The 14,762-nt window shown below is 34.5% G+C and overlaps 1 protein-coding gene across 5 annotated transcripts in view; it reads right to left on the bottom strand.

Annotated features, from left to right (window-relative positions):
• Positions 1-14,762, bottom strand: part of ARHGAP24 (Rho GTPase activating protein 24) — a 710,372-nt gene that overhangs the window by 68,276 nt on the left and 627,334 nt on the right. For all 5 annotated transcript variants that reach the window (XM_063107675.1, XM_063107673.1, XM_063107674.1 and 2 more), the window contains one exon: positions 1,216-1,338. In XM_063107675.1, the coding sequence (XP_062963745.1) occupies positions 1,216-1,338 (123 nt within the window). The remainder of the gene's footprint in view (positions 1-1,215; positions 1,339-14,762) is intronic.

Below are 14,762 nucleotides of genomic sequence, written 5' to 3'. Positions count from 1 at the left end.
ATGGGTCTACCATATAAGCTGTCATACAAACTAGCACTCTGTGAGAGTGAAAGGTGGCATTATGAATAATTAGCCTGGGACAATTGTAAACCAGATTGTTACCAGGCACACTGGGATGAAAGGTCACACTGGTTAGGAAACTCCCTCTTCTCTAACAGAAGACAGTGCTAAAAAATAGACAATGTCCAGACATGTATCATTCATCTAGTAAATATCAACATGTCTTCAATCAATCTTTACTATTTTAACTTTAACTTTTCAAAACTAAGTTTTCAAAGTTATTCTAAAATTTAAAATGGTCAGTCAGCCTACATATGCTTAGAGAGAAAAAAAATTCACTTTCTGAATTCAGCGTGCTGACAAGATACAAAAGAGAATATAAAATAAATATGGGAATTATAATTGGTTTATTAAGTGAATTTGATTTAATACAATTTATTTTTAGCTACATTAAGATAATAGAATTAGGTTTTACATTTTTGGAAATACATGTGGGTTGTAGATATTTAAATATGTAGATATTTTAGTGTCCTGATTTCTTTTGGTTCCATTTACTGAATTTTTTATTTAAATATTTTTTCTGTTTATATCATTCTATTTTATATTTCTTGATAAACCAAGATCACATCTTTTATCTTCTCTTCCTTTTTTTAGTTCTGTTCATAGTACCTTTTACTTTATTTTTCATATGGCATATTCTCAATACTGTACTGAGATTTTTAAAAAAACTTATCATTAAATCTATAGACATGTGATCCAAACATTTTTTTGCATTTTAATAATGATCAGATTATCAAAAGTTTTGGCATTACCCTTTGATACCATCGAGCATCCAGGGACTGGGATCCCTTCCAAACCTACCAGTCAAAATTATTTCTTTTCATATTTAGATGTTTTCAACTAATCTACATTTATAGTATGCATCCCATAACTGTTTATTGTTAGTACAATGGAGAAATCCAAAACTAAAAGAAAAACATCACCCATTTTTATATTTCAATATATTCATGGAAGGAGTTTGGCTATTAATGATATGTGATATAAATTAAACCTGTAGGAGTTACTTAGATATGTGTCTAACAATAATGTTGAATAATATTTATGTTAACATTCACCAATTTGGATATAGGAACTGATATTGACATCATCTGGGGGAGAGGGATGAACAGGTTTGGTCTACCTTGCTGTTTTTCCATGATTTTAAAATATACTCACCTCCTCCAAAGGGTCCCCATATGACTCGGCGGATGGACTTCACCCAGTCTTCCATATCATTCTGGGTGCTCGCCATGAGGAGATAGCTCTCATGATTTGCTGTCATCCGATCTCGATCGCCTCCTGTAAAAACACAGTAACACATTCAGCCAAAGATTCCTCATCATCAGCCTCCTAGAGAATCCCTGCACCACACACTGTGACCAATGCAGCCAGCGCTAGGTTCTACCCAATGAATTGGAAATATTTACGACGGTTTTCAAATGAAAAAAAAAAAAAAAACTGCTTAAAAAGGAAAGGCTCTTATGTTTCCAGGAGAAAGCTGGAGAACAAATGTCATTCCCCAAACAAAGCCTGGGTTTTTTTGTCCTAGCAACAACCCATAGGCCTGCATTAACTCATAATCCAATCTATTCAGAGGGAGCTGCTGAATAGGGAGAAATAGCAAAAACAAAATGAAAGATGGAGAAGGTGGCAAAGTGGTCACAGAGCTTGTATTTCCATTTGAAGCAAGAGCTGAATAGTCTGAGCACTGCTGAGTGCATACACAGCGAGGTCCCCAGGACATGATGATGGAATATGGGATGGAATATGGGAGTTCTAGGAAAGAGTGAGTAGCCACATGCAACACTTTTGACCCAGAGGTCCTCCTCTATGCCTCTGCTGTGGAAGAGAAACCTCATCCCCTAGATCCCAACTTCAGGAGGGCAAACAAAAAGGAGGAGGAAAGAAGACACATGCCTGGCTGGCTACAAAGTGCAAATCAACGCCCCAGATGGCCGTCACTTGAGGGCAAGCTTTAGGAAACCCGCAGCAGGGCCTCCGTGCAAAGATTGCTTGTAAATTTTTCCCCAAAGAACAATCCATACACTTTAAACTCTTTATGATCCCTAATAGCAACTTTGAAGGGCTAGACTTCCAAAGCATGTAATTTAATTTCTTAGAAATCTTTTATAGCACAATTAAGTTTCCCAGGTGACTTAATTTTCCCATTTACAAAGCAGGGATAGCCATATCTAACCTTGACATGGGTCTTGAGGCATGGTTTTCCTTACACTTCCTTTTACGTTTAAAGGAGTATTTCTGAACACAAGTATTAGTGACTGCACTGCTTCTCTCTCTTTGAAAATAATGAGTATTGCTCACAGGAGGAATAATTAAGGAAATGGAATAGTAAGTATTTAACTGAATTCTGATAATATGTTAATATTACACTGACTTCTAAGGTGCTCAGATATCTACCAACATTTAATTTTCACTATGTGTTGTAAATTTGCCAACTTGGGTTGAATTAATTCATATCCAGGTGTTTTGTTTGGTTACGACATTGCTGTTTGTAGGTGGATCTGTGCACCTTTATGAGGGGCTCGCAGGATCCAATTTACAACAGGCACCATCACTCTCTATTCTTCCATACCCAGTCTGATTCACACATAGCTCTGAAAGCCATGGGCCTTTGAGTTGTGACCTCTGAATTCTATATAAATGCCCTAGTTTGGGAAGGACAACTATAGCATTGATTTAAAAGTATACAACAAGTGAAAGGCCAGAAAAATGTATTAACTTTAAGCCAACCAGCTGAGAAATTAGAATTGGTGTTTTACATTTTAATACAACTGGATGGGAATAGGGGGAGGGGCCAAGGAGCCACATTAAATAGGTTTCCTAATGTTGACAAATCTCTTAGATAAATAAGACTAGCCTTCTCGCATTATAGAGAACATCTCACTGTTAGGTAAACATCTTTTTATAGCTCTAGATACACCCTAGGCCAATCATGACTTTAAGCAACTTTTATATGAAAAAGCATAGATTCAGTAGTCAAACACCAGCTAGAATCACAATTCTGTCTTATACAAGGGTCCTTCAAAAAGCTGGTGGAAAGATGGAATTAAAAGATAATATAAATCCTTCCATGGATATTTTAAAGACCCTCATATTAGCTGTTTGACTTCTGGGGAATTATATATCTTAGGGAAACTCAGTTTCTCTAATCATACCTACATAACCAATTTTTGTGAGAATTAAATGAAATAAAGTACATAAAGATTCCAGCACTGTGTTAGGCTAAAATAGAAACTCTGTAAATATTAATTCCATCTCATTTAAGTGCCTCCCGCCCTTACCAACATAAAAAGGATATATTGACCTCAGAGATGTTATGTCTAATAAATGCTTGTGAACAACTAGTCAATAGTAACAGGAATTTTTAAAACATTATCTTTTTTTGGTACATATATAAAAAAATGAACATTAAAATTATATACTACACATGTATGTACATATAGCATACATTAATATGAATAGGCATGGCTGTATGACATCTAAGTGGCAGAAGTATTTAAATGGCAAAATAAAAAGATGTTTCATCTGATATGGCACAGTACTAAACATTTATTCTGCATGCTCCTCCACTTAAACCTCAGTACTGAGCCAAAAAATTACCATTTTGAAATCAGAATATTTTAATTATTGTCTTTGCCTGAAGGATGCTTAGCAATTCAGACAGCAATATCCTGCTGTGTCACTCCCAGCCCTAGTAACGAGAATGAGTGACAGCCGCTAGAGTGTGTTTCTGCCTGAAAGCAGAGGAAAAGAGAATGGTAAGCACAACTGGCCATTATCCCCTGACTTTTCATTTGATTCGTTATCTCTGCCAGTGGTGCTGTGTGTCTGACCCCGAGTCTCATTTAGACTGCCAATTACAGATATGAAACCCCATCTGCGAATTTCACAGATCGTGATTCCTCAGTGTATTAGCAAGGGAGATGGGAAAGATTTAGAAAAACTTTTCCAACAAGTCTTGGTGGAAACACAGACTCATTACTAAGAATATGTCTAAAACAATTATCTAGATTTATTACTTATAACTTAATATTCTATACTAAAAATATGTGACTTCTAACTGAAGATGCCATCTGTTTTAATGTATAACCCCTCAGTTCTTAGAGCCTGGTATTATGCCGTGCAATGGAAGGAGCTCAAAAACCACTTATCACATGTGTAATTTGCTAAATGAATAAACTCAAAATTTTTACTCTCAACCACATGGATTAAGTTTCATTCTCTTTGTTAGCCCTTTATGAGACTTAATACTCCATTTAACCATTTTCAAACCAAAATTTTTTTGAGGTGAAATTTTAAACAGCGATATTGAGATTTAATTGTCACTAGAGTGAAAGTTTCATAGTCATCTTCAACCCATATATAATATGTGTGTACATTATATCATATTACATAAACCAGTACAAATTTTCCATTCTTCAATTCTCCTTGAACATAAATTCCTATGCATTTTAACTTTTTTTTTTTTTTTTTTGTCGTTTTTTTTTTTTCGTGACCGGCACTCAGCCAGTGAGTGCACCGGTCAGTCCTATATAGGATCCGAACCCGCGGCGGGAGCGTCGCCGCGCTCCCAGCGCAGCACTCTACCAAGTGCGCCACGGGCTCGGCCCATTTTAACCTTTTTAAAACACTACTTTAAATGATGCTGGATTTGCACACATTTTAAAGGACGCAATGTACCCTTTAAGGTTGTAAACAAGTTTTAGAGGTTAACTCCTGTTGGTAGCAGTGCTTTAGTGTTAGTGTTAACACTTCAAGTATTTGTAATTTTAAGTTAATTAAGTCATTCAATTTTACTTGTTTACATATTATTGAAAGTATTTGTATATTTTGTTGAGATCCTCTGTATATTTGCATTTGATATAAATTTTTTTCCTAGAAGTAAAATAGATTCTCTGAAATAGAAAAAATACTTGATATAATTAACTTTTGCAAAAATTAAAAGTAAATTAAGAAAAGCTTAATGAGTTTAATAAACTATGAAATGCTTTATTGAAAATTAAAGGTCCATTAAAAGAAATCTGCATTAAAGAAAATGCACAGTTGATTCAAAAAAGAAATACAAATATTCATTAACCATATGAAAACTTCAACTCCTTCAATATTACAAAACAATAATTTAAAAGATCATATTTTAGATGGACAAATTTTTAAAGAATTTTTAAGCTTCCAAGAGAAATATTTTTGCCAAGATATACACACTCTTTGCTTATATATGGATAATATTTCTTATGATTCAGCCACTAAGTTAGGATTTCGAAGTTTATTAATATGACTTTTGTTCTGTGAACGTAAATATACAAATTTTATGTATAATATTATCTCATTAGAAAGTCAGAAAAATAAGATACTAGATTGAAATACATGGTAATTTTAACAATGTTTATCTCTGAATGGTGAAACTGGAATTTTTTTTTGCTTTCTTTTTGTATTTTTCTGTATTTTCCATATGTTCTACCACATATTATTTTATTATCAGAAAAAAATTATTACAAAGAACAAATAATTGTAATTGTAAGATCATGAAAGTACTACATAATAAAAAGCCAAGGTGAACGGGAAAGTAATTATCACTAATCTCATTCAGTGCTGCTTAAGATTGTTCACTTTGAATTCTCATAAATTTACCTAAAACCTCTTCTCCCTCATATCCCAGATACTAATCCCTGAGTGCATCCTCATAGGTGTATTTGGGACAGGAGACCAGCACTGCTCAAAGATCATATGACACCACGTAAGTAGGACTTCCATGGTGACAAAAGGAACTGCTATTGTTACGTGCATTACCTTTTTAAAAATTATAACATAAGAAACATTTTACTGAACTTATTGTGTGAAAAGTTCCATAAACAGCCACCAAAGAAGACTTTTGCTATTTTTCCCTGAAGAAAAATAATTTTAAGTTGTCAATAAAATTGTGAACTAAAAAGAAAAACCATTTCTCAGAAGTGATGTATTTATATGGGCAACATCTTCAGTAAATGAACTGTTAAAGATATACAGTGAGTTATTTGATTGTATTTAAATTTTAAAGTGAGATGCACAAAGGAAACTGTGATCACAGACAGTTCAGTTAGTCTCCAAGAGGAATTCAAGAAGTACACACCTGAGGACACTTCAGTGTATACCTCCAATGCTGTTAATTTCAAAGGTAAAATGCTTCCTCATTCCAATTGCAAACCAATCAAAACCAGACTATTGTACTATCCATTTTATTATAGCATACAAAAAAATATTTAATGTTGTAAGTAGAGTTCACAGTTGTCACTCATACAACTGCAAGCTCTTTTTTTTTTTTAAAGCATCACTTTCCTCAAAACTTAGTTTGGATCTTTATTGGTAGTTGAAGTCTAATAATAAATTGCAAGATTAAGTTCTGAAGCATATCAGTGGAAATTTACTAAAAGACATTCTTCCCCTTCATGGAGACTGATACAAGGAAAACAACCAGAGTTATGTGAAGTACAAACAACAAATTATAGGCCTCTATGGATACTATCACCTTTTAATAGATAACAGCAACAAAAATAATAAAACACATAATTTGCAAAATAAAGCCAGAGAACAAATTGGCCTCACATTCAATATTATTTTCTTCATATTAAACTGTGTGCCTTATAGAGATTTTTGTTTCCTGAAATTAAGAGTTTTGGTATGTTTTGCTAATTGAGTTTTTCCAAGAATTTCTTCTCCAAAGTTAATATCAGAAGGGCAAAACTTCAATGCATTTTGTCAACAGAAAAGTTGCATTATTCTACAACAAGGTTTTTGAATATTTTAAAACCCCTAAACCAGAAAATGAGAATTAATTAAGGGCAGTGTCCGTAACTATCATTGTGTTTGTAGTCAGTACCACGCAACTAACAAATAACTAAATGTTATCTTGCATTGTAATAAAATTAATTCTACATTTTAATCTCATGAGTACTTTATAATGCTGTTTTACATATTTCTTATAACCCCTGCTAGGTCATAATCTCTTTGTAAGAAGGAATTATCCTACTGTAAATAGCTAGCTTATGTTTAAGCTCAAAGTAGCTATAAATGAACACTTATTAACCAATTACACTTTGATTGGTGTTTATTAATTATAGTAGATTTCAAAGAATTAAAAATTTAGAAATGATTTGTTGGGAGTCTGTCTCCTTGGGTACAGATATATAAAGAATTGATCTAAAAAATTCTATACTATTTTGGTTATTATAGCTTTGTAGTATAGCTTAAAGTCAGGTAGTGTTATGCCTCCAGCTTTATTTTTTTTGCTGAGCATTGCTTTGGCTATTCGTGGTCTTTTATTGTTCCATATAAATGTCTGAATAGTTTTTTCCATTTCTGAGAAAAATGTCTTTGGAATTTTGATGGGGATTGCATTGAATTTGTATATCACTTTGGGTAGTATGGACATTTATGGTACTGGCATAAAAACAGACACACTGACCAATGGAATAGAATAGAGAATCCAGAAATCAACCCACACACTTACTGCCATCTGATCTTTGACAAAGGCACCAAGCCTATTCACTGGGGAAGGGACTGCCTCTTCAGCAAGTGGTGCTGGGATAACTGGATATCGATATGCAGGAGAATGAAACTAGATCCATACCTCTCACCGTATACTAAAATCAACTCAAAATGGATTAAGGATTTAAATATACACCCTGAGACAATAAAACTTCTTAAAGAAAACATAGGAGAAACACTTCAGGAAATAGGACTGGGCACAGACTTCATGAATACGACCCCAAAAGCACGGGCAACCAAAGGAAAAATAAACAAATGGGATTATATCAAACTAAAAAGCTTCTGCACAGCAAAAGAAACAATTAAAAGAGTTAAAAGACAACCAACAGAGTGGGAGAAAATATTTGCAAAATATACATCTGACAAAGGATTAATATCCAGAATATATAAGGAACTCAAACAACTTTACAAGAAGAAAACAAGCAACCCAATTAAAAAATGGGCAAAAGAGCTAAGTAGGCATTTCTCTAAGGAAGATATCCAAATGGCCAACAGACATATGAAAAAATGCTCAACATCACTCAGCATCTGGGAAATGCAAATCAAAACCACATTGAGATACCTCTAACCCCAGTTAGGATGGCTAAAATCCAAAAGACTATGAACAATAAATGCTGGCGAGGCTGCGGAGAAAAAGGAACTCTCATACATTGTTGGTGGGACTGCAAAATGGTGCAGCCTCTATGGAAAATGGTATGGAGGTTCCTTAAACAATTGCAAATAGATCTACCATACGACCCAGCCATCCCACTGTTGGGAATATACCCAGAGGAATGGAAATCATCAAGTCGAAGGTATACCTGTTCCCCAATGTTCATCGCAGCACTCTTTACAATAGCCAAGAGTTGGAACCAGCCCAAATGCCCATCATCAGATGAATGGATACGGAAAATGTGGTACATCTACACAATGGAATACTACTCAGCTATAAAAACGAATGAAATACTGCCATTTGCAACAACATGGATGGACCTTGAGAGAATTATATTAAGTGAAACAAGTCAGGCACAGAAAGAGAAATACCACATGTTCTCACTTATTGGAGGGAGCTAAAAATTAATATATAAATTCACACACACATACACACTCACACACACAAACCGGGGGGGGGGGGGAGAAGATATAACAACCACAATTATTTGAAGTTGATACAACAAGCAAACAGAAAGGACATTGTTGGGGGGGAGGGGGGAGGGAGAAGGGAGGGAGGTTTTGGTGATGGGGAGCAATAATCAGCTACAATGTATATCGACAAAATAAAATTAAAATAAATAAATAAATAAATAAATAAATAAATTTAAAAAAAAAAAATTCTATACTATACAAGTTATTTCTGACTTGCCTTTCCTCAAACTTCACTATAAAAATGTCTGAAAATGTGAACATTAAAGCAAAAGTGCTGCCGGGATCAAACTGCAAATAGAAATATGTGCTTATAAAGAAGAACTCAAAAGTGGTTACAATTTGGGACAAAGAGGCCAGACTCCCTGGGTTCAAATTAGTCTCTTACTAGCTGTGAGATCCATCATCTTTAACTGAGGTAATGATAGCACCTTCCTGGTAGCATTATTGTGAATTAATTGAATGAATAACACCACATAATACTTCAAATAGTGCTTGGGACATAGAAAGCCTTGCCATTATTATTATTGGCCCATATAATAATTGTGATCCTAAATTTTTCAATAAATGAAATATTTATATATTAAATCCTCTAAAATACAAGAAAGTAACTTACTTTCAGACAAATATTATTCTGAATATATTTGTAAAGAAAAGTTCTTTAATAAGAAAACTACTATTGATTGATTTTTAAGTGAACACTGATTTTCATATCGGCCATGTTTTTAAAAGTACAATTGTGATTGTGATATATTTACTTTATTTTTTGATACATTTACTTTTAAATGATTAATGAAACTTTTAAAACCTCAAATAGGATAAGTTTATATTTCCACTAATTTTCACAATTTCTTGGACTCATTCTTTCAAAAAGCATGGTATTTGTGATGAACACATCAATGTGAAGAATGACATAATTTATTATATTTTGGATATTTGATTCCCAGATTCTACTAGAAAGTCAATACTATCTCAATTTAAGTCCAACAATATATTTTGACCTTTACTTTTGGAGTTATATTAAACTTTATACTCCCTATAAACATGGTGATAAACTCTTTATTGCAGTGTTTCTCAAAGTGTGATGAAAACTTAAGTGTATATGTCCAAGAGGATAGGAAACAGTCTTAGTAGTACTGGGAACTTGTTGTAATGGGAATTCTTGGGCCCCACCTCAGAGCAACTGAATCGGAAACTGGCACTGGAACCCAGCAATCTGTGTTTTAAGTAAGACACCTGCCAGGTGATTCAGATACATCATAAAGTTTGAGAACAACTACTCCTAGAAAATAATTTGCTGTAGCAGGGAGAGGCTATAAATTTTCCAGTTCATGAATTTTAACTCATCTTATTAGCTTGTATCCATGTCTTATTCTTTCAGTGACAGCCATTGAGCCAGAAAGTATTCAGCTTTAAATCTATGGATCATATAACTTATCTAATTGCATATTTGCATTGTAAATGATTAACACTGCAACAAGTTTTGCAAGGACATGCCATTCAAGTTGGAATTAGTGAGTCTGGCAAATGTGTGAGCCTCATGCATTAAAGATACCATACTTTCATCAAAGCAAACATTAAGGCGCTTCTTTTTGCATTTGAATACAGATGCATTATACTTCTTTCCCTGATGCCCAGAGTTTGATGAGTTAAGTAGAACATTGAATTTGGAGAGACCTGCCACTTTTGAAGATCTAGATTAAAGTGTTGAAATCCATTTTTAAAGTTCTCTCATATTCCACTCCTTTTATTGTTTTTGAATATTACAGTTTTGCAAGACTAGCAGTGGTATCAGTTGGCAATTGCAGGGTTGTTTACAGTTTACGAATAAACTTTACATCCTTTGATTCACGTGGTTTTTATGGTAACCCTGGCAGGTCAGGCAGAGCATTCATTTCTTTATTCAACACGTATTCACTGAGCACCTGTACTGTGCCAGTCACTGTTCTAGTTTCTGAGGATATAGCAGTGAACAAAACAGAGGTTGGAGTTCAGGGGCGAGGTCTGGACTGAAAATATAGACTTGGAAGTCACCAGAATGATGATATTTAAAGACAGAGACCTGAATGTGGTCTCCAGGGAATACTGTAGCTAGAATGGAGAAAATTTAGTGAGGTAGGAAGAGAAATAGGAGAGGCTAAAGAAAGTGGTCAGGTGACTCAAATGCTGTTGAGAGGTCAAATAAGCTGAGGACCGAATGAGTACAGACCACCAAGTTAGGGAAATGGAAGTCACTGTGTTAGGCAACATGGAGGTTACAGACTACCTTGAAAGAGCTGTTTCAATCTACTGGACCAGCACAAACAAAATTCTGACTGAAATGTGTGCATAAGATAACGGAGAGGAAACAGAAACAGCCAGTACAAACAACTCTTCTACACATTTTAATGTATAAAGGGACACTAACAGGTGGGTTGGTGACTTGTGGTACAAGGGCGTTTAAAATGAGAAATTTACGGAATGCTTATATGCTTATGGAAACTATTCACTCTAGAGGGAAAAAATTGATGGTGCGGGGGTGGTGGTGGTTTCGAGACTCATCCATATGTCTTTAAAGCTATGCACAAAATTTCTCACTCTGTAAAGAATCTTTAACAAGGCTTGACAATTAGTATAGTCAATTTCTCCCTAAAGTCTGTTGCTTTTAAAATACATATAACATTCAGATGGGAATCACGGAAAGAAAAGAAAATAGCATTGAGCAGCTGTTTCTTCACAGCTTTGCCTGAGGGCAAAATAAGGAAGAAAAGGGGTTACATTCCTAAGTCATTTAAAACATTAAATTTTACTATTTTTATTTAAACGCAATTTTTAGTATTTACTCAATAAAAGATTTTTGGCAACTTAATTTGAGACCATTTTCTTGGTGCTAATCGCCACAGGTGCTTATTATCCAATTTTACATAGCGACTTTAGAGAATGTGTTTGAGTAGACACAAGAGAACTGATATTTTAAAATAAAATACTGTAACAGGTAGCTCAAAATTAATTTATTCTACTTGACAAATGACAAAATTAGCTTCACAATTAAAACAGCTTAGCTGTTCATTGTGCTTTGTCTCCTGCTGTTTATGTCTGGATTTTCTGGATTTCTTGAGCTCTAGCGTGTATGTTTTTGGGAAGGCAGGATATAAAATTTGTCTTGGGGTCTGGAATTTGAACTCAGCCACTTAGATAAAGGGGTACTGCTTTAGGGAGCACAGAACGTTTGCATAGGCATGTCAAAAATCTAACAAGGACATTGGTATTTCAGGACCATTATCACTTTCACTGGTAAGAATACTCAGAGATATTTTCCCAACTCACTTGATGTAAATATACTACAAACTGACTTTATGATTTCATCAAATATAAGCTGTTCCCTCAATGAATGTTGAAAACAATGTTCAATCTGTTAATTCCTCGATGTCTGTAGTGAAGGGTCTCACCTAATTGTCCCATTCTAATTACAAATAATTTCAAGAGCCTACAAGAAGAGTGGAGACCAGGTGACACATTGTTGCCAAAATGACTATAGACATAGAAGTTCCTATAAAGAATATTACTCTGTATCTGCTTCTGAATCCAAATGCTTGTACACCAATATTAGATAATATCAAGAAAGCAAATGGTTGAAAATCTGAAATCCTTCCTTTAAACTGTGACTCTCCCAATAACCATTTGCAAGTGGCTGGAAACATATTTGTAGAGTCTTATGTTCAAACTGCAGCAAATAAGAATCATTTAAAGAGAACAATCATAAAACAGAAAAATCTTAAAATATTTCAGGAATTCCTTTCCACCTCCCTGAACAGTCTGCAACTACATCCCAAACCTTAAAAAATAGTGATTGTCCTTCACAAAGTGAAGTATAGCATCTATACAGGACAAGAATGTCTTCAAAGTCCTCATAATTATCTATTTGTCAACAAATATCCTAAAATTTTTAAAAAGTCACCTGGATTATACATGAACTTTGGATAACTGAATTCAAATGAAAACTTGTTAAAATGAACGAAAAACAAAGAAAAAAGCCCTAGAAAATACTGCCAGACCTCTTACATTGCATTCATTTTTTTGCCATGTATTATCTTTCATATCTAGTACAAATAACTACTTTGAATTCCTAAAGCTCTACAATTTTCTAGACACCTGCAATAAATTAAAATTTGATCCTTCCTGATGATAGATTGATGCTATGTATCTCATCATTTTAAATTGAAGAGTAATCAGCCAGTCCCCAAGTCAATTCAGCCCAGCATACCATCACTAATTAACATTTAATAGACACCCATGGGTTTTATGCAGTAGTATTAAAAAGTTAGTAAACCAGCAGCTGTTTGAGGGCATCTTTTCTGATTCATATGTAATTGCCACCCTATAAATCTGGCTAATCTTGGAATACAGATAGGCAGATTGACAGACATTGTTAAACTAAAGGCAAGATTCCTAAAAATACCCAATGAGAAGGAGTATTTTTACGAATACAATGCAAGAAAGCCACAAAAGAGGCTATAGATAATGTGCTATCTTTCCTGATCTTATCTGGGGGGAAGGGTAAGTACACACAAGTACATACATGTACCCTAGATAGAAAAAGAAAAGCCACATAAAGCCAGTTATTTACTGAAGAAGGATGTTTTGTAGTGGAAAGCAAGATTAAATCAAGGTCACTGGGTTTCACTTCAGTAGACTTCATAGACCTCTCAAAGTTAGCACACTCAATATTTTAGATAATGGAGAAACCTGAGCTTATTCAGAAGATCTGAAGGAAGCAAGACTTTAACTTCAAAACTAGATCTGGAAAAACAGTCAATTATATTGATATATGTTCAAAATATTTCTTGAATAAATGAATAGAGAATTAGAAAATTATATGGCTCCATTTGTTAAAAGCTGTTACTCATTTTTCTTTAATAAGCCCATAATCTAGATCTAAAATATATTGAAACCTGTATAGGGAAGACCTCTTCATGGTTTACAACATACTAAGCATTAAAACTAATTTGTTTCTAATAAGGGTTGTTTTTTAAAAAATTACCCAAGGGGGCTTTTTGTTAGGTAAACACTTCTCAATATGACCTGCACCTATTTCCCTGGCTGGCTCCATATCTTGACCAAAACTCACTACTCCTCTTCAAAAGACATTTCTAAATGGCCCTCTTGTTCAAAGTTCTACTAAGAACTCCTTGTCATTGTCTCTTAGACTGGAAAAACTCCTTCACTATTTTTAGAACCAGTATTATTTCTCTCGTTTGTGATTTCCCTACACCCCACCCACATTTTACAAATCCCTTTGTATGAAAAGCCCTCCTCAAATTATCCTACTTTGAGTGTGTCTTCTTTTTCAGTTGAAACTCTGATACAGTTTGGATAAGTAATACAAATGCACCCTTTAAATCACAACAGTATCCTCATTCCTAAAAGCCTAGATATTTAGCAACTTCAGTGCAAAGGAAGAACTGATAAGCCTACAAACAGTTTAATGCTACCACTACTTACATTTTATATACTTGCAGGCAGGACCACAAAGGCAGTGTGATGAGTACAAAAAGAATTTATGATATTTCATATCCACCAGGACATTGTGATCTTATTAAGGAGACAGAGCATAAAATAAGGAAAATGATTTAAAAAAGCATGAACTGAACACAGTCAGGTGCAATCATTTATGATACAGAGAAAGAGCTATCATTTGTTAAGAAAGTAAGAAATAAATATTGACTTATGTTATCAGAGAGTATGTTCTGAAAGCAGGGGAACTTGGAAAGTGTATTGATAAATATTCTCAAAGTTGAGGTGGGGCTGTGGATGGGGAGAGGATTACAAGTGCATGTGGGGCTTAGTGTGCTTGAAGACCTGGCTCAGATGTTTCTTTTTCAGTGTAGCCATCTCAGGTTGAGTTGATTCCCACCTGCTAGGGACTTTCTCTAGTTTATGTCCAAGCTCTGAGAGGTCATCCCCACCCCCACCCCACCAAAATATTCTCTTTTGTCCTTTTTCTTGCAGCCTTCCTTTGCTCTTCCTGTACATTGCCACCTTTTCCCAGGCTTACTGTTCGCAAATAACTGCTCCATTAT

This window comes from Cynocephalus volans, chromosome 9 (assembly GCF_027409185.1).
Source record: "Cynocephalus volans isolate mCynVol1 chromosome 9, mCynVol1.pri, whole genome shotgun sequence".
NCBI classification, from domain to species: Eukaryota; Metazoa; Chordata; class Mammalia; order Dermoptera; family Cynocephalidae; genus Cynocephalus; species Cynocephalus volans.
The sequence above is the reverse complement of the archived record's forward strand: the minus strand, read 5'-3'. Positions and strand labels throughout refer to the sequence as shown.